Source organism: Lethenteron reissneri, chromosome 50, assembly GCF_015708825.2.
Source record: "Lethenteron reissneri isolate LAM-NWPU_2019-01 chromosome 50, ASM1570882v1, whole genome shotgun sequence".
Classification (NCBI taxonomy): domain Eukaryota; kingdom Metazoa; phylum Chordata; class Hyperoartia; order Petromyzontiformes; family Petromyzontidae; genus Lethenteron; species Lethenteron reissneri.
Window position 1 is genome coordinate 4712646 of NC_083828.1, and position 20918 is coordinate 4733563.

Below are 20918 nucleotides of genomic sequence, written 5' to 3' on the forward strand. Positions count from 1 at the left end.
CATCATCATCATTATCTTTCATGTTCAATCACCCTGACTGCTGCTGAGCGTAAATGTTGAAACCTTCTCCCCACATATGGACTGCATCTTCAAGCGAATAGTCTCCATTCAATTTGCAATTTCACCTACAATTAAATCACCCCCCCACCCCCACCCACACTCAACTTGGCCAAAGTGAGAGAACATACACGTGCCCCCCCCCTCCTCTTCTGCCAGAGGATTGTTGTTTGGACAACCCCCGTTGACCTTCCTCTCAAGCTCAATAAATTGCAATGTGGATGTCAGAAGAGGGGCGACACGGTGGCTTGGAGATGTTAACTACCTCGCCTGGTGTACAGCAGGTCGTGGGTTCAATCCCGACCCTGACGCCTGCTGCTGTATATTTTGAGTTTGCGTCTCTCTCATCATCGTCATCATCACGGTGGCTAGGAGATGTTAACTACCTCGCCTGGTATACAGGAGGTCGTGGGTTCGATCTCGACCCTGACGCCTGCTGCTGTATATTTGGAGTTTGCGTGTCTCTCTCTTTCTCTCATCATCAAGGTGGCTACGAGATGTTAACTATCTCGCCTGGTATACAGGAGGTCGTGGGTTCGATCCCGACCCTGACGCCTGCTGCTGTATATTTTGAGTTTGCGTCTCTCTCTCATCATCACCACGGTGGCTCAGAGATGTTTACTACCTCGCCTGGTGTACAGCAGGTCGTGGGTTCGATCCCGACCCTCACGCCTACTGCTGTATATTTTGAGTTTGCGTCTCTCTCTCTCATCATCATCACGGTGGCTAGGATATGTTAACTACCTCATCTGGTGTACAGCAGGTCGTGGGTTCGATTCAGACCCTGACGCCTGCTGCTGTATATTTTGAGTTTGCGTCTCTCTCTCTTAGATCCCTAACCTTAGATCACCCTCCTACAGGCACCACAGACTAACAAGGTAAGGGAGTCTTGCCTTAGATCACCCTCTTACAGGCACCACAGACTAACTCGGTATTGGAGTCTTCGCTGCCAATCCCGACATTTCTCCCCCCCACTCCACCGGGAGGAATGAGCGCGCCCACCCCCACGGGAAGGGTGGGTGGGGGTAGGGAGCAGCCCACTGGGGGTAGAGTGGTGGTGGTGGGGGGGGGGGTCCCTCAAGAAGCCCAGCCCGGGGAGTCCGAGGGAGACACGGCGGGCGGCAGGGAGAGAGATCGCGCCCCTTCACGCGGCACACGGAGGTCTGGACTCTTCCTCGCATTAGGTGACTCACACAGGTAATGAGAGAGGCACAGGTGACACAGGTGACGAGAGATACACAGGTGATGTGAGAGACACAGATAATACAGGTGATGAGAGACGCAGGTGATGAGAGAGACACAGGTGATACAGGTGATGAGAGACGCAGGTGATGTTAGAGACACAGGTGATGAGAGAGACACAGGTGACGAGAGAGACGCAGGTGATGTGAGAGACACAGGTGATACAGGTGATGAGAGACGCAGGTGATGTTAGAGACACAGGTGATGAGAGAGACACAGGTGATGAGAGAGACGCAGGTGATGTGAGAGACACAGGTGATACAGGTGATGAGAGGCGCAGGTGATGTTAGAGACACAGGTGATGAGAGAGACACAGGTGATGAGAGAGACGCAGGTGATGTGAGAGACACAGGTGATACAGGTGATGAGAGGCGCAGGTGATGTTAGAGACACAGGTGATGAGAGAGACACAGGTGATGAGAGAGACGCAGGTGATGTGAGAGACACAGGTGATACAGGTGATGAGAGACGCAGGTGATGTTAGAGACACAGGTGATGAGAGAGACACAGGTGATGAGAGAGACGCAGGTGATGTGAGAGACACAGGTGATACAGGTGATGAGAGACGCAGGTGATGTTAGAGACACAGGTGATGAGAGAGACACAGGTGATGAGAGAGACGCAGGTGATGTGAGAGACACAGGTGATACAGGTGATGAGAGACGCAGGTGATGTTAGAGACACAGGTGATGAGAGAGACACAGGTGATGAGAGAGACGCAGGTGATGTTAGAGACACAGGTGATGTGAGAGACACAGGTGATGAGAGAGACACAGGTAATGTGAGAGACGCAGGTGATGAGAGAGACGCAGGTGATGAGAGAGACACAGGTGATACAGGTGATGAGTGAGACACAGGTGATGAGAGAGACGCAGGTGATACAGGTGACGAGAGAGACACAGGTGATGAGAGACACAGATGATGAGAGACACAGGTGATGAGAGAGAGACGCAGGTGATGAGAGAGACGCAGGTAACACAGGTGATGAGAGGTTGCAGTCTCCTCGCCTCTCCTAACATTCACGCTCTTGTCTCTCTCTCCGCCCTTCCCACAACTGCTAGAGCACAGCGTTTATCTATCAGCTGATAGTTGGCGCTCGCGATCGAGTTACTGATGAGTATTGAGTAGATTACCGTTAGCAAGAGGAGGCGACTATGAAAAGTGTGATCTTGAGATTGGTTCGTGACTTGCCGTATCAGCTGATAGTTGAAACTCTTGATTAAGTTACTGATGATTATTGAGTATGTTACCATTAGCAAGAGGAAGCGACTATGAAAAGTGCGATCTTGAGATTGGTTCGGGACTTGCCGTATCAGCTGATAGTTGAGACTCTTGATTAAGTTACTTATCAATATTGAGTATGTTACCATTAGCAAGAGGAATCGATTATGAAAAGTGTGATCTTGAGATTGGTTCGTGACTTGCCGTAACAGCTGATAGTTGAAACTCTTGATGAAGTTACTGATCAGTATTGAGTAGATTACCATTAGCAAGAGGAGGCGACTATGAAAAGTGTGATTTTAAGATACGTTCGTGACTTTCCGTATCAGCTGATAGTTGAAACTCTTGATTAAGTTACTGATCAGTATTGAGTAGATTACCATTAGCAAGAGGAAGCGACTATGAAAAGTGCGATTCTGAGAGAGGTTCGTGACTTGCCGACACAGATGAGAAGTTCCACGTGGGGTGATCACTGCTCCATACGAGGCCCGTCATATAGACAAGCAGACACTATCACTGCTTCCCACTTTCATCTCACCACATAAAAGATACAATTATTGTTTTTTTACGCAACCCACCCACCGTACGTTGCCCTAAAACGAAACAATTTTTTATAAAATGTTTTGCCAGGTCAGGGCCCAATGAGCTTATGTAGCTCGTTCGTCAGAAGCGAGCAGGATATCACAAATGATTGCTCAAGGAAGTTGCTTATCATCGCGTGAAAATCTATAGCAGCCAGACACTCGAAACGCGTGATGTTAATTCTAAATGTGGAAGAGAAAACCCGGAGGACACGGAGAAAGGTCCACGCGTTCACGGGGGGAGAGAGACACGCAAACTCTAAATATGAGCAAGCATCAGGGTCGGGATAGAACCCACGAGCTCCTGTACACCAGGCGAGGTAGTTAACATCTCACCTCTGGGAGTGCATGAGCAGGCGTGGAATCAGTACAAGCAAACTCTGGACCGATTTCGAACATTCATAGTCTCAGCGGGGCAGTGATAAAACCTAAAATCATGATCACTGTCATCATTCATATTGTTTTATTTTATTTATAGTATTACTTTTAGTAATTTTTAATTTTATTTTTTACCTACGTGACTTTACCGAAAAAAACCCAAGAGTATCATATTGTTTTGACGGAGTGCCATTGTGGGAGGTTGGCCCTCCTCCACTCTGCACGCAGAGAGCGTGCGATGATCTCACCACCACCACTCACGAGGCTGTACGCATCCGGACGCATGGGGTTGAGGGGTTGGGCCGCTTGCTGATGATGGGTTCAGAATAGTGGCCTTGCGTGACCTCTCCGAGCTTTAGAATTCACACAAAGAAGGAGGGGAGGGGGGTGGGTGGGGAGACGGTGGGCGGCGGGTTACTTAGACTGCAACCTCACGAGCCACGGTGGCGTTTTGTGTGCGGCTGTCACCGTGAAGAGTTTGCTGGCGAACGATTACGAATGACAAAACAGCCCCCCGCCCCCCCCGCCCCCCCGCCAGCCACAGCGAACCAGGGATGTTCCGCCGACGTCGGTGATGTCTCGCGCGGAACAAAACCAGGAACGGATCTCCGCTCGGTTGTCATTTCGTCCGATGCGAGAACCCTCGGCGGGTTCTTTTCTTTCTTTCTTTCTCTCTGTCGCGTCTCGCAGGGATTTCTCCACCATGACTCTGCCGAAGCACGCCGAGGAGGTGAACGCGTGCGAGGAGGACCGCCACCCCAAGCGGCCAGAGCGCATCCTGGGCTCCTGGCGTCATCGCAGGAGAGGGATTTGCTACTGCAAAAACACATTGCTCACGTTCACCATCGCCGGTGAGTCCTCCATACTCCATCCTCAAGTCCTCCATCCTCCTGGGAGTGAGTGCTCCAATTCTCCATCCTCATGAGAGTGAGTGTTCCATCCTTCTGGGAGTGAGTGCTCCATTCTCCATCCTCCTGGGGGTGAGTCCTCCAATCTCCATCCTCCTGGGAGTGAGTGCTCCAATTCTCCATCCTCATGAGAGTGAGTGTTCCATCCTTCTGGGAGTGAGTGCTCAATCCTTCTGGGAGTGAGTGCTCCATCCTTCTGGGAGTGAGTGCTCCATTCTCCATCCTCCTGAGAGTGAGTGCTCCATCCTCCTTCGAGTGAGTGCTCCATCATCCATCCTCCTGAGAGTGAGTGCTCCATCCTCCTGGGAGTGAGTCCTCCAATCTCCATCCTCCTGGGGGTGAGTGCTCCAATCCTCCATCCTCCTGAGAGTGAGTGCTCCATCCTCCTGGGAGTGAGTCCTCCAATCTCCATCCTCCTGGGAGTGAGTCCTCCAATCTCCATCCTCCTGGGAGTGAGTGCTCCATCCTTCTGGGAGTGAGTGCTCCATCCTTCTGGGAGTGAGTGCTCCATTCTCCATCCTCCTGAGAGTGAGTGCTCCATCCTCCTTCGAGTGAGTGCTCCATCATCCATCCTCCTGAGAGTGAGTGCTCCATCCTCCTGGGAGTGAGTCCTCCAATCTCCATCCTCCTGGGGGTGAGTGCTCCAATCCTCCATCCTCCTGAGAGTGAGTGCTCCATCCTCCTGGGAGTGAGTCCTCCAATCTCCATCCTCCTGGGAGTGAGTCCTCCAATCTCCATCCTCCTGGGAGTGAGTGCTCCATCCTTCTGGGAGTGAGTGCTCCATCCTTCTGGGAGTGAGTGCTCCATTCTCCATCCTCCTGAGAGTGAGTGCTCCATCCTCCTTCGAGTGAGTGCTCCATCATCCATCCTCCTGAGAGTGAGTGCTCCATCCTCCTGGGAGTGAGTCCTCCAATCTCCATCCTCCTGGGGGTGAGTGTTCCAATCCTCCATCCTCCTGAGAGTGAGTGCTCCATCCTTCTGGGAGTGAGTGCTTCAATCCTCCATCCTCCTGAGAGTGAGTGCTCCATCCTTCTGGGAGTGAGTGCTCCATTCTCCATCCTCCTTCGAGTGAGTGCTCCATCATCCAACCTCCTGGGGGTGACTCCTCCATCCTCCTGGAGTCCTGGGAGGATAATCGGAGGGTGCGGGGATATGACTACTAACTAAACACACCAAAACCAGCTTTAAAGAAATTCGTTTTCAATCTAAAGTGACCAGCCTCCTCTTGGCAACCCCTCCCTCCGCCCTCTGTTACTTACTCTGACTAATATATATATTTTTACGTGACCACCATCATCATTATAGTTTTTTTGTACGAAGTATTTTTGTTTAGAACAATAAATGTATAGGCGTGTAGAGTAATATCGTGTTTATATAGAGAGCGCGGTTTCACAAACTCCAAGCCTCGCCACCCACCGTACCATCAAATGTACAAATACAGGTTAACTCGTTCCACGCTGCACGCGCCCGATGATTGTTAACACGACCCACGTGACGCGCCCATCACTTAACTCCCTCTCTGCGTGAATAGAGCCGATGTACATTAGCATTTAGATGCCAGTGAGTGTGTCAACACGTGTTACACGCGGAGGAGCGGTAGTGTAGTAGCGATTAGAGCGCTGCGCGACGAACCTCACAGCGAACACCAGTGACGATTATCTGAATCGGTCATGGGCCTCACCTAGGTCGACTCAGCCTCAAATTAGTACCTTTTGCGGCGTGTAAACATCGCCACCCACCCCCTCGCGTGCCGTGTCGGCCTTCATAGGTGCTCGCTAACAGCACTTGCCCCAGCAGTCTGCTAAGGCTATATGGGGGGATCTTTGTCTTTGTTACACGTGCACACGCGATGTTTTACACACCGCGCCAGGTACTCATTTTAGGCTGAGTCGACCTAGGGCCAGGCCCAGCACCACGGTTCAGGTAATCGTCACGGGTGTTGGTGGCCGTGAGCGGGAATCAAATATCGTAGCGCGCTAACCGCTGCGCCACCGTTCCCCGCGTGCAGCAAACATCAGCGCACCTGGGGCGGCCTTCAGACTGACACTCGTCGAGACAGAGACGAAGACATCTTCTTGATTCTTTCGGTAAAGTCACGTAGAAGGGAAATAATAAAATAACAAAAGTAAAAAAAAAATTCTTATGTTTTATTTTTATTATTTTATCATTTCCCTTCTACGTGACTTTACCGAAAGAACCAAGAAGATTTGGCTCAAAAGTTTATTTCGCGGGGCTTCTTTGAAAGCGCGCGTTCGGCAAAGGCGGCGATGCCTCGCTAGGGGGCCACTGACCCCCGCGTCTCGCGAGGACTTCTCCTGATCGAGCCTGGGACTACTCCCACCACGGCCCCATTCACGTCCCGGTGCCGCTGCTGCTGCTGTAGGTATGGAGCGGTAGCGCAGCGGTTCCTAGCAGCGCTACGCCACCAACCCCCGGCGAACCGAGCTCACGATTGCCGCTCGCGGCTCAACGACAACCGGTGACCATTCATCTGCACCGGTCCTGACACTCGCCAAGGATTAGGTTGACTCAAACCCCAAATGAGTATCCGGTGTGCGATGTGTGAAAAAACATCGCGACGAGGGAGACAAAGGCGACCGAGTGTGGTGTTGGCCACCCACCACTTCGTGTGCCGTACCAACCTTCATAGGTGCTACTCGCTAACCGGCAATCTGCCCCCCCCCCGAAAAACACATGTTCAGGCTATACGGGGGGGGGGGGGTCTTTGTTTTGTCTGTGCTACATTTGACGTTCCAAGCATCGCCTCGTGAAACTAAATGAGGAGCGCTTAGATCGAAAACTGCGGTGACAACATCGGAGAAGCTCCCCGTGCCCACGTGAGACGAATGGGAATAATCCTCGCCCATTCACAGACGAGGTGGCGGGTGGGGGTTTCTCACGATGAGAGCCTCCCCTGTTACGTGATCTTACCCAATGGCTTTGCACCCCCCCACCACCACCCCCACCACCCTCCTACAGGCCTGGTTCTGCCCGATGTGACCGATTACCTTTGCCTCCACTCAGCAGCTTCTTGAGAGAGCGAGCGAGGCTTTCGCATTGATCGCTGCTGCTGCGCTGGCAGCTGAATCGGCGGTGACTCCGCTGTGCCGATGAGTCCGATTTTCGGGGACGCGAGCACTGCCCGCCGTTGTCTGTCACGTAGCAACATCACCCCGCCGCTGCGCGCTGTCAAATGGGATCGGTCACATTCGGCTCGGAGTTATTTTTGACGGCGACGCCGTGGGCACAGGGGACGAGAGACGCTCCTCGTCAGCAGCCTGCCGATGGATGTCTGCGGAACGCACGGATACGGCCGTGCGCGTTGTTATACGCACGTGGTTAAACGCACGTGACGAAACGCACGTGGCGAAGCGCACGTGGCGAAACGCACGTGCTTATAACAAACATCCTCCATATAGCCTTAACAGACTGTAGGGGCAAGTGCTGTTAGCGAGCACCTATGAAGGCCAGAACGGTACACGAGGGGGTTGGGTGGCCAGCACCACGCCCGACCGCCTTGGTCTCCCCAGTGGCGATGTTTACACACCGCACCAGGTACTCATTTGAGGCTTAGTCGACCTAGGGGAGGCCCAGGACCGGTTCAGATAATCGTCACTGGTGTTGGCCGTGAGCGGGAATCGAACCCGTGTCGCCGGGTTCGTAGCGCAGCGTAGCGCTAACCGCTGCACCACCGCTCCCCATATACGCACGTGTTGAAACGCACGTGGGTTTTTTTTTGTCATCGCGATTGAGAAGCAAATATTCGCGCACACCGGTGGAGGGCGCGCACGTGCAAAGCGCAGCCGGATATTTTTTTTTCAAACTTTGAAGGCAAAGGGCCCAAAACGTCAAACGGTCACCAACGATGAACAGCACTGCGGGGGGTGGTACCGAGAGGCTTTCATCCAGCAGTAGAGATAACAGGACCGACCACGACGATGAGGATGAATGGTTGTGAGCTACCAACACTTCGTTTTGCCTTCGCTCGTTTCTTTGCGAATCGCACTTTTGTCTTCAGTGTCATTTCCCAATCGATGGTTCTCCGTCAATGTTGTAGTTGAGGCGAGGCTCAGAGACGTTGCCCTGGCAACGTGCCGCGCTACACAAGATCACCCCCTTCTCGAACGTATCTGCCTTTTTTTGAGTTCTTGAATAATGAAAAAAACTTTTTTTTTAAACACGCAATAACAAGCTGCTGAACGGCAGAGTTTGAAGACGATTGTCGAGTTGATGGCGTCAAACGCTCCATGGAATGTTACAAAACAACGGGCGTGCAATCCATCTCGTCTTCCTCCTTCTTCCCAAATGTGTCTCTGCACATTAACATTCCATCAGCCACGCGGCCTTCCGGGAGAGGTTTTCTTTTTCTTTTCAGCCAGATGAGTTCAATGCAGGAAACAACTCTGGACCGGTTTTGACGTTCGTTGTCTCATCAGCAGCAGCAGTCAGGGCCCGCTGGTGCATTGCCACGTGTCTGTAGGCAAGGACACTTCAGCCGCACCGAACCTCACAATAATAATTTCCAGGGCCTACCTTGGCTCCTCCCACCCTCAACCAGTATATATACAAGGACTGTTTTCTTGGAATTTCTCTCACTTGATACAGCTATCGTGCTGTGACGGTTCCACCTGAAGACGGAAGCTTGTGTTGCCTCCGAAACGTCGTGATTTTTATTTTACTTTTATTTTACCTACGTGACTTTACCGAAAAAAACTAAGAATAAGGACACGCCCGTCTGTTAGATAATCCCACTCGACCATCACCTATTCGTATTGTTTGACATTACATTTGAGCACTTCTTGTATCTGTTGACCCACATGCCCCCCCCTTCACCCCCCCCCCCACCACCTGTCGACAGGAGTGATCATGGGGGTGCTGTTTGGAGTTGTGTTCCGTCGAAGCGGTCAGCTGCAGCCAAACACCATTCTCATCATCTCCTTCCCCGGGGAAATTCTCATGCGAATGCTCAAGATGCTCATCCTGCCGCTCATCGTCTCCAGCCTCATCACAGGTAGCGCCGCCACCCTCGAGCGTCGCGGTGTGTCACGTGGCGGTGTGTGACGTCACGGTGTGTCACGTGGCGGTGTGTGACGTCACGGTGTGTCACGTGGCGGTGTGTGACGTCACGGTGTGTCACGTGGCGGTGTGTGACGTCACGGTGTGTCACGTGGCGGTGTGTGACGTCACGGTGTGTCACGTGGCGGTGTGTGACGTCACGGTGTGTCACGTCACGGTGTGTCACGTGGCGATGTGTGACGTCACGGTTTGTCACGTGGCGGTGTGTGACGTCACGGTGTGTCACGTCACGGTGTGTCACGTGGCGGTGTGTCACGTGGCGGTGTGTCACGTCACGGTGTGTCACGTGGCGATGTGTCACGTCACGGTGTGTCACGTGGCGGTGTGTCACGTCACGGTGTGTCACGTGGCGGTGTGTCACGTCACGGTGTGTCACGTGGCGGTGTGTCACGTGGCGGTGTCACGTGGCGGTGTGTCACGTCACGGTGTGTCACGTGGTGGTGTGTCACGTGGCGGTGTGTCACGTGGCGGTGTGTCACGTGGCGGTGTGTCACGTGGCGGTGTGTCACGTCACAGTGTGTGACGTCACGGTGTGTCACGTGGCGATGTGTCACGTGGCGGTGTGTCACGTCACGTCACAGTGTGTCACGTGGCGGTGATGCCACCCCCCCAGGCTTGTCGGGCCTGGACGCGCAGTCGAGCGGCCGCATGGGCCGCCGGGCCCTGATCTACTACTTGGCCACGTCCGTGACGGCCGCCATCCTGGGCATCGTCCTGGTGCTCGCCATCCACCCGGGAGACCCCAGCGTCAAACCGGACCACGGCCACGACGAGGAGGAACTCCAGGCGGTGTCGAGCGTCGACGCGATCTTCGACCTCATTCGAAACGTCTTCCCGGAAAACCTCGTGCAGGCGTGCATCCAACAGGTGACGGATGGTGGTTGTTGTTGTTGTTGTTTCGCTCGGTGGGCGAGAGGGCAGGGGGGCAGGTGGGACGGGGGCAGGGGGTGCCCACCCCCCACTCACCCCCCCCGGTGGCTAAAGCTACGAGTTGGAGGTCCCCCCTTGACAACCACCACGAGATAGGTTGAATGTAAAATAGCAAACAAAAGACCGCATGTAATGATGTGAGCAGGCAACAGGAGCCGCGATTTGTAGCCGAAGTGTACTCCTGACTGGGTTGTTTTTTTATTTCTCTTGATATTGTTCCGTGTTGTAACTCGCTGACTCGCGCCGCCTGGACATGTGCGAAAATGGGCTCCAGAGCTCATCGAAATTTCCTCCTGCAGCCTAAATAAATATCGCCGATTCCGCGCGAGGAGTGAACGCGACGTCCCTGACCCACCGCTGGTGTCCTTCGCCCCCCCCCCCCCGCGCAAAGATCCACACGGTGACCACGACGGTGGTGGTGCCCTCTACGCTGGCCAGAGACGTTGCCAACCTGAGTTCAAGCCAAGCTCCCGTCACGGACCTCCATGATTCCACGCCGGCTCCCGCGTACAACTCGAGCAACTCCAGCGAGGCGAACGGCTTCCAGCTCCTCACCACCAAGACGTTGGTCTACACGGACGGCATGAACGTGCTGGGTAAGCCGCTGTGCGTGGGGCTGTTACTGTCCTGTTCGGCGAACGTTCGCGTGACTTTGAGCGAACGTTCATCCCACGGGGAAAGAAAAGAGATCGACAAATCAGTTAACGGAGCAACGCGGTGGCTGGCTCCATCAGTTCGGATCGAGCGATCGGACAGTTTCCAGTTCAAATCCTGATCGGGGGGGAGGGGCGTGGCGGGAGGGGGGGTTGACTCGGCTCATCATCCCTCTCTCTCGGGGGGTCTGAAGGAAGAGCGTTCCAGACGGCCGCAGAAGCGCATCTGACAGCGCGCGATGGCGGTGAGCGTCATTGTTCGATGGCTTAGCCAAAGTCCGCCGCTGCTGGCGAGCATGTTATTGGGACGGCCACGTTGCCTCCAACGAATTGGCACACGCGGACCTGGCCCCACCAAAACGAAGCACCTGCCTGGGTATTTTGAACCATCGGTGATGGGGCAGTTGTGGAGAGAGTGGAGAGTTTCCCATACCTGGGCAGTGTGCTCATGACAGGCTCCGGTTAAACAGCAGAGGTCTCAATCCGAATCAGTCGAGCGGCATTATCTTTTTATCGGTTGCGTAACGCTGTGTGGAAGCTACCTGGTCTATCACTCCGCACGAAGCTTCAGGTCTTCTCGGCCACGGTCATTCCCTCCCTTCTCTACGCTTGCGAGCTTTTAAACCGGGGCGCAGCTGCGCATCCCTGCGCATCGTCAAGCCACCAACCTCCACCGCGTGCTTCTGCGTAGGCTTGATCTGCTTTGTCATCGCCTTCGGAGTGGTGATGGGCAAGATGGGAGATGAGGCCACGCCGATGCTCAAGTTCTTCAGCGTCCTCAACGAGGTCATCATGCGACTCGTCATCATCGTCATCTGGCGAGTGCGGCGACAGGGAGCGCGCGCCTCGACCGCCGATAGCGGTGGCTCGCGACCGGTGCCCCCTCCACGGAACTGTTGTATGTGTGTGTGTGTTTGTGTGTGTTTGTGTGTGTATGTGTGTGTATGTATGTATGTATGTGTGTGCGTGTATGTGTGTATGTGTGTGTGTATGTGTGTATGTGTGTGTGTGTATGTGTGTGTGTATGTGTGTGTATGTGTGTTTAACACGTAGTAGGCTTTCGCAACTAAAATTATCCATAATAGAGGTTTTTCGGACTAGATCGCGTAGATATATAAATGTGTCGTTAAACCCGCCACCACCCGACACAGCCAATGAGTAAGGTTTGTCACGTAAACAGAACAATGCCAATTTCCTTACGAGTACAGCACACCGGTGTGTTGGAGAGTAAACCCACCAAAAAAAGCCATTTATTAAAGACACAAAAAAAAACAACAACCGCCAATGAGATAATTGTTTTTTACCCTTCTATCTGGCAACAAAACTGACACCTTTTTTTTACAAGGAGTCATGTTTGCATAGACCACAATACCTGCAGTCATGATGCAAACAAAAAACATAACTCTGATAATGTGCACTGTCCTTGAAGTTGATTGGTCCACACCCGAGACAGCTTTCCTTAGAGCCTAGTCTCACATGGGTTGGACCAGATGACGCCAAAAGGCGCACAACTCAAAGACAATGCACCATCAGAGTATTAGAGCTCGGGGTAAGCATTTACACCATTGGACTTCAAGGACAGTGCACATTATCAGAGTTATGTTTTTTTTGTTTGCATTATGACTGCAGGTATTGTGGTCTATGCAAACATGACTCCTTGTGAAAAAAAGCGTCAGTTTTGTTGCCAGATAAAAGGGTAAAAAAAACAATTATCATATTTTTTCACTTGCAAATGAGGTTCCAACCCGCCAATGAATCGCGAACTCGCCATGCATCGTCGCTTGCGGAGTCGCGGAGCGTTGGGCGCTAAAGGCGGCGGTGCCCGCGTGTCTGTGCCCGCGTGGGACAGGTACTCTCCGATCGGCATCGCGTCGCTCATCTGCGGCAAGATCGCCGAGCTCAGCGACCTGCATGTGGTCATGCGCCAGCTGGGCATGTACATGCTCACGGTCATCGTGGGCCTCCTCATCCACGGCGCCGTCATCCTGCCGCTCGTCTACTTCGTCATCACGCGCAAGAACCCCATCAAATTCTTCGTGGGCGTCTTCCAAGCGTGGCTCATGGCTCTGGGCACCGCATCCTGGTTCGGATTCTCCTCTTCCCACGCTCGCAAAGGGCGGTGATCGATGGCGCGCTTGTCGACAACTTGCGGTGTCGTCGTCGTCGTAGATTGATAAGCTCGTTCCAATTGACAAACATACGAACATCGGTAAAATAATGTTGACAGTATAGGAGGAGGAGATGATCACTATCGTCAACAACAGCATGATAATCATCAGTAGCAGCACCATGAATCTGGATAATATTTTTGAACAGCAGCAGTGTCATTAGTATTTGTATCATCAAATCTTCTTGCTGTGGATTTCACACCTGATGATGATTGCTTGTGTTGCAGTCGAAACGTCGTGAGAATTTTTATTGTTTTCTATTATTTTATTATTTCCCTTCTACGTGACTTTACCGAAAGAACCAAGAATATGAATCCCTGCAGTCACGAAAGCTTTAAATCAAAATTTGTATCATCATCACTAGGATCATCATCCATAGCACCGTAAGTTGTCAGCATCTTTGTTTATCGAATGAGCTATGAAGCTATGAAATGTTTTTGTTTTGGCACGGATGTCAAGTAGCCGTGGGTCAGTGAGTGGCAACAACAATACAAAAACACGATGGGAGTGTAATATAGAGCTAAGATGTGTTGAGCTTATGTAACCATGCATAGCCAACCGTGCTAATCGGAGGTGCCAAAAATCGGTAGGCAAGTCTCTAAAAATAAATCAGGCATATAAATACTATTCGCAGGTGCAAATAATTTGTTACCAATTTGTCCACATCAATTGCAAGCCTTGGGGCAAGGCAGCAAGACAACAACAACAACAGCAGCAGCCTCAGACCGCACCTTTCGATATTAGGAAGCCACTTGAGCAATGCACTTTCAAACTTAGATTGAAACCTAATTTCTCTAGAACTGCCTTTTGTGTGTTGCCCTTGCCCCCGTGCCTCCGATTAGCACAGTTGGCCACGTAGGGTGCAAAAGAAGTTCAACACCCAAACATCTACATAAATCTATACGAGATAATATCCAGCTTGCAAGGAAGCCTTTGCAATGTCACCTTTGATTTGAAGCTTTCGTGACTGCAGGAATCCGTACTCTTCGGCTCTTTCGGTAAAGTCGCGTAGGTAGAAAAAATAAAATATACCTACGTGACTTTACCGAAAGAACCAAAGAGTAACGTTACCATACTCTGAGGTTTTTCGGTAAAGTCACGTAGGTAAAATTTTTTAAAAAAATATTATAGAAATAATAGAAATAAAATAATAAGTCAGGACGTTTCGGAGGCAACACAAGTCTCCATCATCAGGCGGAACCGTCACAGCTCAATTTAACAGATAGGTGAAATTCCTCCCCGTAGAGTGACTTTACCGAAAAAACCTAAGAGTATGAATCCTTGCAGTCACGAAAGCTTCAAATCTAGAATGAATACCCTCTACGTGGTGGAATTTTACCTATCTGTTAAATTGAGCTGTGACGGTCCCACCTGATGACGGAGACTTGTGTTGCCTCCGAAACGTCGTGATTTTTCATTTTATTTCTATTATTTCTATTATATTTTTATTACTTTTTACCTACGTGGCTTTACCGAAAAAAACCTAAGGGTATGAATCCTTGCGTGTCACGAAAGCTTCAAATCTAGAAGTAGCGTTACCCTTTGCAGAGCACGCTTGGCTACGTACGGTGCGAACGAAGTCCAACGGTACGTACAGAGCCTAACAACAACGCACGTGCCTTGTGGGCGCAGCGCCGGAACCCTTCCCGTCACGTTCCGCTGCCTGGAGGAGAACCTGAAGATCGACAAGCGGGTGACGCGCTTCGTGCTGCCCGTTGGTGCCACCATCAACATGGACGGCACGGCACTCTACGAGGCGGTGGCCGCCATCTTTATCGCGCAGATGAACGGCGTGGCCCTCGACGGAGGACAGATCGTGATCGTCAGGTACACCACGTGACGTGGGGTGGCTGGACCACGTCACGTGGGTGGCTGGAGGGGAGGGGGTTGACAGATCGTGATCGTCAGGGACACCACGTGACGTGGCTGGCTGGACCACGTCACGTGGGGTGGCTGGAGGGGAGGGGGTTGACAGATCGTGATCGTCAGGTACACCACGTGACGTGGGGTGGCTGGACCACGTCACGTGGGGTGGCTGGAGGGGAGGGGGTTGGCAGAGCATGATCGTCAGGTACACCACGTGACGTGGGTGGCTGGACCACGTGGGTGGGTAGCTGGAGGGGAGGGGGTTGACAGTTCGTGATCGTCAGGTACACCACGTGACGTGGCTGGACCACGTCACGTGGGTGGCTGGAGGGGAGGGGGTTGACAGATCGTGATCGTCACGTGCACCACGTCACGTGGGTGGCTGGAGGGGAGAAGGGTTGACAGATGGTGATCGTCACGTGCACCAGGTCACGTGGGTGGCTGGAGGGGAGGGGGCTGACAGATCGTGATCGTCAGGGACACCACGTGACGTGGGTGACTGGAGGGGAGAAGGGTTGACAGATCGTGATCGTCACGTGCACCAGGTCACGTGGGTGGCTGGAGGAGAGAAGGGTTGACAGTTCGTGCGTGGCCGGGCGTAGCGCAGTGCGCTAACCACTGTACCACCGTTCCCCAGTATCACGAGGTCGTCTAACGCTGCCGTGCCCTCCCCCCCCAACCCTCGCCAGCATGACGGCCACGCTGGCGAGCGTGGGTGCCGCCAGCATCCCGAGTGCCGGCCTGGTCACCATGCTCATCGTCCTCACAGCCGTGGGACTCCCTACATCTGACATCAGTCTGCTGGTGGCTGTCGACTGGTTCCTGTGAGCGTTACCCCCACCCCCCCATCCCCTCTGCAGGGCAGAGTAATACTCTTAGTTCTTTCGGTAAAGTCACGTAGGTAAAAAAAATGAAATTAATAAAAAAAATCACGACGTTTCGGAGGCAACACGAGTCTCCGTCATCAGGTGGGGGACCGTCACAGCCAGATTTGCTGCATCAAGTGTGATGAAACGTCGTGATTTTATTATTTTATTTTTTATTAATTTTAATTTCATTTTTTTTTACCTACGTGACTTCACCGAAATAACTAAGAGTATGAATTCTTGCAGTCACGAAAACTTCAAATCTAGAATTAAGGGCAGAGTTAGTTCATCTGATCTCTAGGAAATTCGCAAGCGATAGGGACGCACTACTCAACCCAAACTAGTTTGTATTTACTCTTTGGTTCTTTCGGTAAAGTCACGTAGAAAATAACTAAATTAAATAATATAGTACGACGTTTCGATTGCAACACAAGCAACCGTCATCAGGTATTATTTGACCAGGTAAGGCCCACTGAACTATGGATTTTTTGGTTGTTCATTTCAGAAACGGCCTGGCTATCACAAACGACAGCTCAACGAATTGGCTTATCGCGTGAACATTTACAGTGTAGCCAAAGAGTCTAAAAGCATGTTGCTAAATGGGGAGGGGCAGAGAAATATCCACAAGGTGTGGATTTCACAGCTGATGATGATTGCTTGTGTTGCAGTCGAAACGTCGTGAGAATGTTATTGTTTTATATTTTTATTATTTATTATTTCCCTTCTACGTGACTTTACCGAAAAAAGAACCAAGACTATGAAGCCGGTTTAGTGTAAGAGTATACCTGGCGAGGTAGTTAACATCTCGCCATCGTTCACCTGTGCGGGGGGCGGGGGGGGGGTAATGGGGGTTGATCATGCAGGGACCGACTGCGCACCTCCGTAGTCAAATTAAAAAACCGGATTAGTTTTTTGATTTAAAGCTTTCGTGACTGCAGGGATTCATATTCTTGGTTCTTTCGGTAAAGTCACGTAGAAGGGAAACAATAAAATAATATAAAATATAAAACAAACAATCATCATCAGGTGTGAAATCCACACCTTGTGTTGCAGTCGAAACGTCGTGAGAATGTTATTGTTTTATATTTTCATTATGTATTATTTCCCTTCTACGTGACTTTACCGAAAAAAGAACCAAGAACATGAAGCCGGTTTAGTGTAAGAATATACCTGGCGAGGTAGTTAACATCTCGCCATCGTTCACCTGTGCGGGGGGCGGGGGGGGGTAATGGGGGTTGATCATGCAGGGACCGACTTCGCACCTCCGTAGTCAAATTAAAAAACCGGATTAGTTTTTTGATTTAAAGCTTTCGTGACTGCAGGGATTCATATTCTTGGTTCTTTCGGTAAAGTCACGTAGAAGGGAAACAATAAAATAATATAAAATATAAAACAAGCAATCATCATCAGGTGTGAAATCCACACCTTGTGTTGCAGTCGAAACGTCGTGAGAATGTTATTGTTTTATATTTTCATTATTTATTATTTCCCTTCTACGTGACTTTACCGAAAAAAGAACCAAGAACATGAAGCCGGTTTAGTGTAAGAGTATACCTGGCGAGGTAGTTAACATCTCGCCATCGTTCACCTGTGCGGCGGGGTGATGGGGGTTGATCGTGCAGGGACCGACTGCGCACCTCCGTGAACTTGCTGGGAGACGCGTTCGGAGCCGCCATCGTGCACCACCTCTCGCTCGCCGAGCTGGAGGCCGTGGACGCGGGGCGCGGGGAGGAAGGGCGCGGGGGCCTCCACCAGGAGGACGAGGAGTGGGACGAGGTGGCCGAGCTCGTGCCGCTCAAGGGCGGCGCCTCGCGGCACGGAGACGGAGTCGGTGGCGAGGTGCGGCTGGGAGCTGCGGTCACGCTCGCTGCAGTCGCGTTACCCTCCCAACACAACCAGACCCCCCCCCCCTAACCCCCCCCACCAGACCCCTCCCCCCTAACCCCCCCACCAGACCCCTCCCCCCTAACTCCCCCCACCAGACCCCCACCAGCCCCCCCCCCCCCACCACCAGCCCCCCACCAGCCCCCCCCCCGCACCAGACCCCCACCACCAACCCCCACCAGCCCCACCCCCCACCAGACCCCCCACCACCAACCCCCACCAGCCCCCCCCACACCAGACCCCCACCACCAACCCCCCCCAGCCCCCCCCCACCAACCCCCACCAGCCTCCCCCCCACACCAGACCCCCACCAGCCCCCCCCCACCAGACCCCACCACCCCCACCTCTGCCACCGCGCGCTCGCGAGCACGGGAACACCACGAGCATCACGCGCACGACTTCTATGGCAGAGGCGTGGAACTCAACATTCTCAAGTGGGAGGGGGGGAGCAGTTTCCCACCAATTATGCCACGGCGGGGGGCTGGTGGGGGGACGTTGCCCCCCCCCCCAAATTTCTATTTCAAAAGGGCTGAACGTTAATAATGCTGTGATAATAATGATACACAAATAATCATTCTAAACAGGTTCTGCGGTATCACTCGAACACACCGGCGCCCATCGTGCAGCCCGTAGTGTGTGTGGTGGCGCTGCGCAGACGAACCCGGCGACCCGAGTTCGACTCGCCACTCTCACGGCACAGCAGCGGTGACGACGATTATACGAACCGGTCCTGGGCCTCTCTCCCCACGGCCGAAAATGGTGCGGTGCCGAAATATTGTCAACGGGGAGACAAAGGTGGCTGGGCGTGGTTCTGGCCACCCACCTCCCTTCGTGTGCCTTCATGTGTGCTCGCGAAGAGCACCTGCCCCGACACTCTGTTAAGGCTACACGGGGGATCTTTGTCTTTGTGTGTGTGCAGAGTGGCCTGGGCAGGAACGGCAGCGGCGCCGCGGAGTTCACGATCGGTGCGGAGGAGCCGTGGCGAGTCGAGAGCTGAGGGTCGCGTGCGGGAGAGAGTCGGAGAGTGTGGGAGAGAGTTCGAGAGAGAGTGCAGGAGAAAGTGGGGGAGTGGTGGAGAGAGTGGGAGAGTGGTGGAGAGAGTGGGAGAGTGGTGGAGAGAGTGGTAGAGTGTCGGAGAGTTCGAGAGAGAGTGGGAGAGTGGTGGAGAGAGTGGGAGAGTGATGGAGAGAGTGGTGGGAGAGAGCGGAAGAGAGACGCGGGCTCCGGCCAACTGGACGGACCTCCACGATCAGGGACCTGGGGTCACTCAAGCCCCTTCTGTTTGAGTGAGGCCTAATTTGGGACGATGTTTTAATTTAGTTGCTTTTTGTTTGAAATATATTAACAAAAAAATACCGTCAAACTGGCATTATATGTGTTCATAAAAAGAGCTGTTGAATAAAGTTTGTAATAAAAAAAATGAACGAGTTTAAGAGCCGCGGGTGAATTTGAGCGCACGGTTATGGACACGTGGCGCACGCAACGCACGCGCGAAATTCAAATCGTCAGTGCGGGCAAAGTTCACGCAGTAGGCGCACGCCACGCTCATCTTATATATATACATTATATATAGCGCCTTAATCCAAGGCGCTTTACAACAAAGACACAATTGTACGTGAGGTGATGGCGCTTCAAAGAAAGAGTGGGGTTATGGTGACAGCAGAACAGGTGGGAGTGGTGAAGGAGGGATAGGGGTAGTGATAGTGATACTGATAGGGGTAGTGATAGGGGTTGGGGTAGTGATAAGGGTATTGATAGGGGTAGTGATAGGGGTAGTGATAGGGGGAGTGATAGGGGTAGTGACTGAGGTAGTGATAGGGGGAGTGATAGGGGTAGTGATAAGGGTAGTGATAGGGGTTGAAGTAGTGATAGGGGTAGTGATAGGGGGAGTGATCGGGGTATTGACTGAGGTAGTGATAGGGGTAGTGATAGGGGTAGTGACTGAGGTAGTGATAGGGGGAGTGATAGGGGTAGTGATAGGGGTTGGGTACTGATAGGGGTAGTGATCGGGGTAGATGGGGAGCGGGGGCAGCATGATGGGCTCGGGAGAAGAGATGGGGGTTGTTTTAAGGGAGGGACGGAATCTGTTGTGTGTGTGTGAAGATGAGTGTTGCATCATCCCTTACTGCGAACAATTGGCAGGACTCTAAAATGTCATCAATGGGATATACGGTATGGCAAATACCGGTTATATTGGATGTGTGTGTGGGGCGCTGTAGTGTAGCGGTTAGCGCACCGCGCTAGGAACCCGGCGACCCGGGTTCGATTTCCGTTTACCCTGAACAGCAGTGACGATTATCTCCCCTAGGTCGACTCAGCCTCAAATTAGTACCTGGTGCGGTGTGTAAACATCACCACTAGGGAGACAAAGGCGGCCGGGCGTGGTGCTGGCCACCCACCCCCTCGTGTACCGTTCCGGTCTTCATCGGTGGTGCTCGCTAACAGCACTTGTCCCAACAGTCTGTTAAGGCTATACAGGGGGAGCTTTGTATTTGTGTGTGGGAGGGGCGGCAATCTCGGAGGCTTGTGTTTGATCACAATTATATTATCTTTCCCCATCAAACTCCAAAAGGCAACCATGAGACAGGTTTTGTGGATTAGATCGCGTAAATAAATATGAATGTGTCGTTAAACCCGCCACCACCCGGCACAGCCAACTAGTAAGGGTTGTCACGTAAACAGAACGTGGCCAATTCGTCACTAGTACAGCACTAGTGTGTAGTGTAGAGTATAGTGTAGTGTATAGTAGTGTGTAGTGTAGAGTAATGTAGTGTATAGTGTAGTGTATAGTGTAGTGTACTAGTACATCACTAACCGGTGTGTTGGAGAGCCAAACCACAACATTTACAATCGGAGTACGACGTTTTGCCAGCAACTACAACTAGATTCATCAGGCGACAGCCAATTTGGTGGTGGCGGGTTTAACCACACATTTATATATTTACGCGATCTAACCCAAATAAAACCCTGTATTATGGATGATATTGGTCGCGAAAGCCTACGTTCAAAAGGCAAAGCGACCGTCAAAAATGACCGCACAATCGGCAGTTCCAGACACATTCGTTGTCTAGACGGTATCCAGCAACAC

General features: G+C 52.2%; 1 protein-coding gene across 3 annotated transcripts; it reads left to right on the forward strand.

Moving 5' to 3' along the window:
- The first annotated feature begins 1191 nt into the window (after positions 1-1191).
- LOC133355168 (excitatory amino acid transporter 2-like) lies at positions 1192-19245 on the forward strand. Of its 3 annotated transcripts, XM_061572510.1 has the most exons (11): positions 1192-1254; positions 4170-4330; positions 9246-9398; positions 10077-10330; positions 10785-10989; positions 11738-11864; positions 12896-13129; positions 14847-15041; positions 15770-15904; positions 17569-17785; positions 18750-19245. In XM_061572510.1, the coding sequence occupies exons 2-11, from the start codon at positions 4183-4185 to the stop codon at positions 18825-18827; spliced, it is 1746 nt and encodes a 581-aa protein (XP_061428494.1). In that variant the 5' UTR covers positions 1192-1254; positions 4170-4182; the 3' UTR covers positions 18828-19245. The 3 variants fall into 3 exon arrangements, with proteins under 3 accessions (XP_061428494.1, XP_061428493.1, XP_061428495.1); XM_061572509.1 differs by lacking the exon at positions 1192-1254 and having other exon boundaries at positions 4037-4330; XM_061572511.1 differs by lacking the exons at positions 1192-1254; positions 4170-4330 and adding an exon at positions 8269-8341.
- The last annotated feature ends 1673 nt before the right edge of the window (positions 19246-20918 follow it).

Excerpts from the sequence above, each read along its gene's own strand:
- LOC133355168 (XM_061572509.1), top strand. The coding sequence starts at position 4,054 with ATGTCTCGCGCGGAACAAAACCAGGAACGGATCTCCGCTCGGTTGTCA. Across the intron at positions 10,990-11,737 it reads GGACGGCATGAACGTGCTGG|GCTTGATCTGCTTTGTCATC; the intron begins GTAAGCCGCTGT and ends GCTTCTGCGTAG. Across the intron at positions 15,042-15,769 it reads GGACAGATCGTGATCGTCAG|CATGACGGCCACGCTGGCGA; the intron begins GTACACCACGTG and ends AACCCTCGCCAG.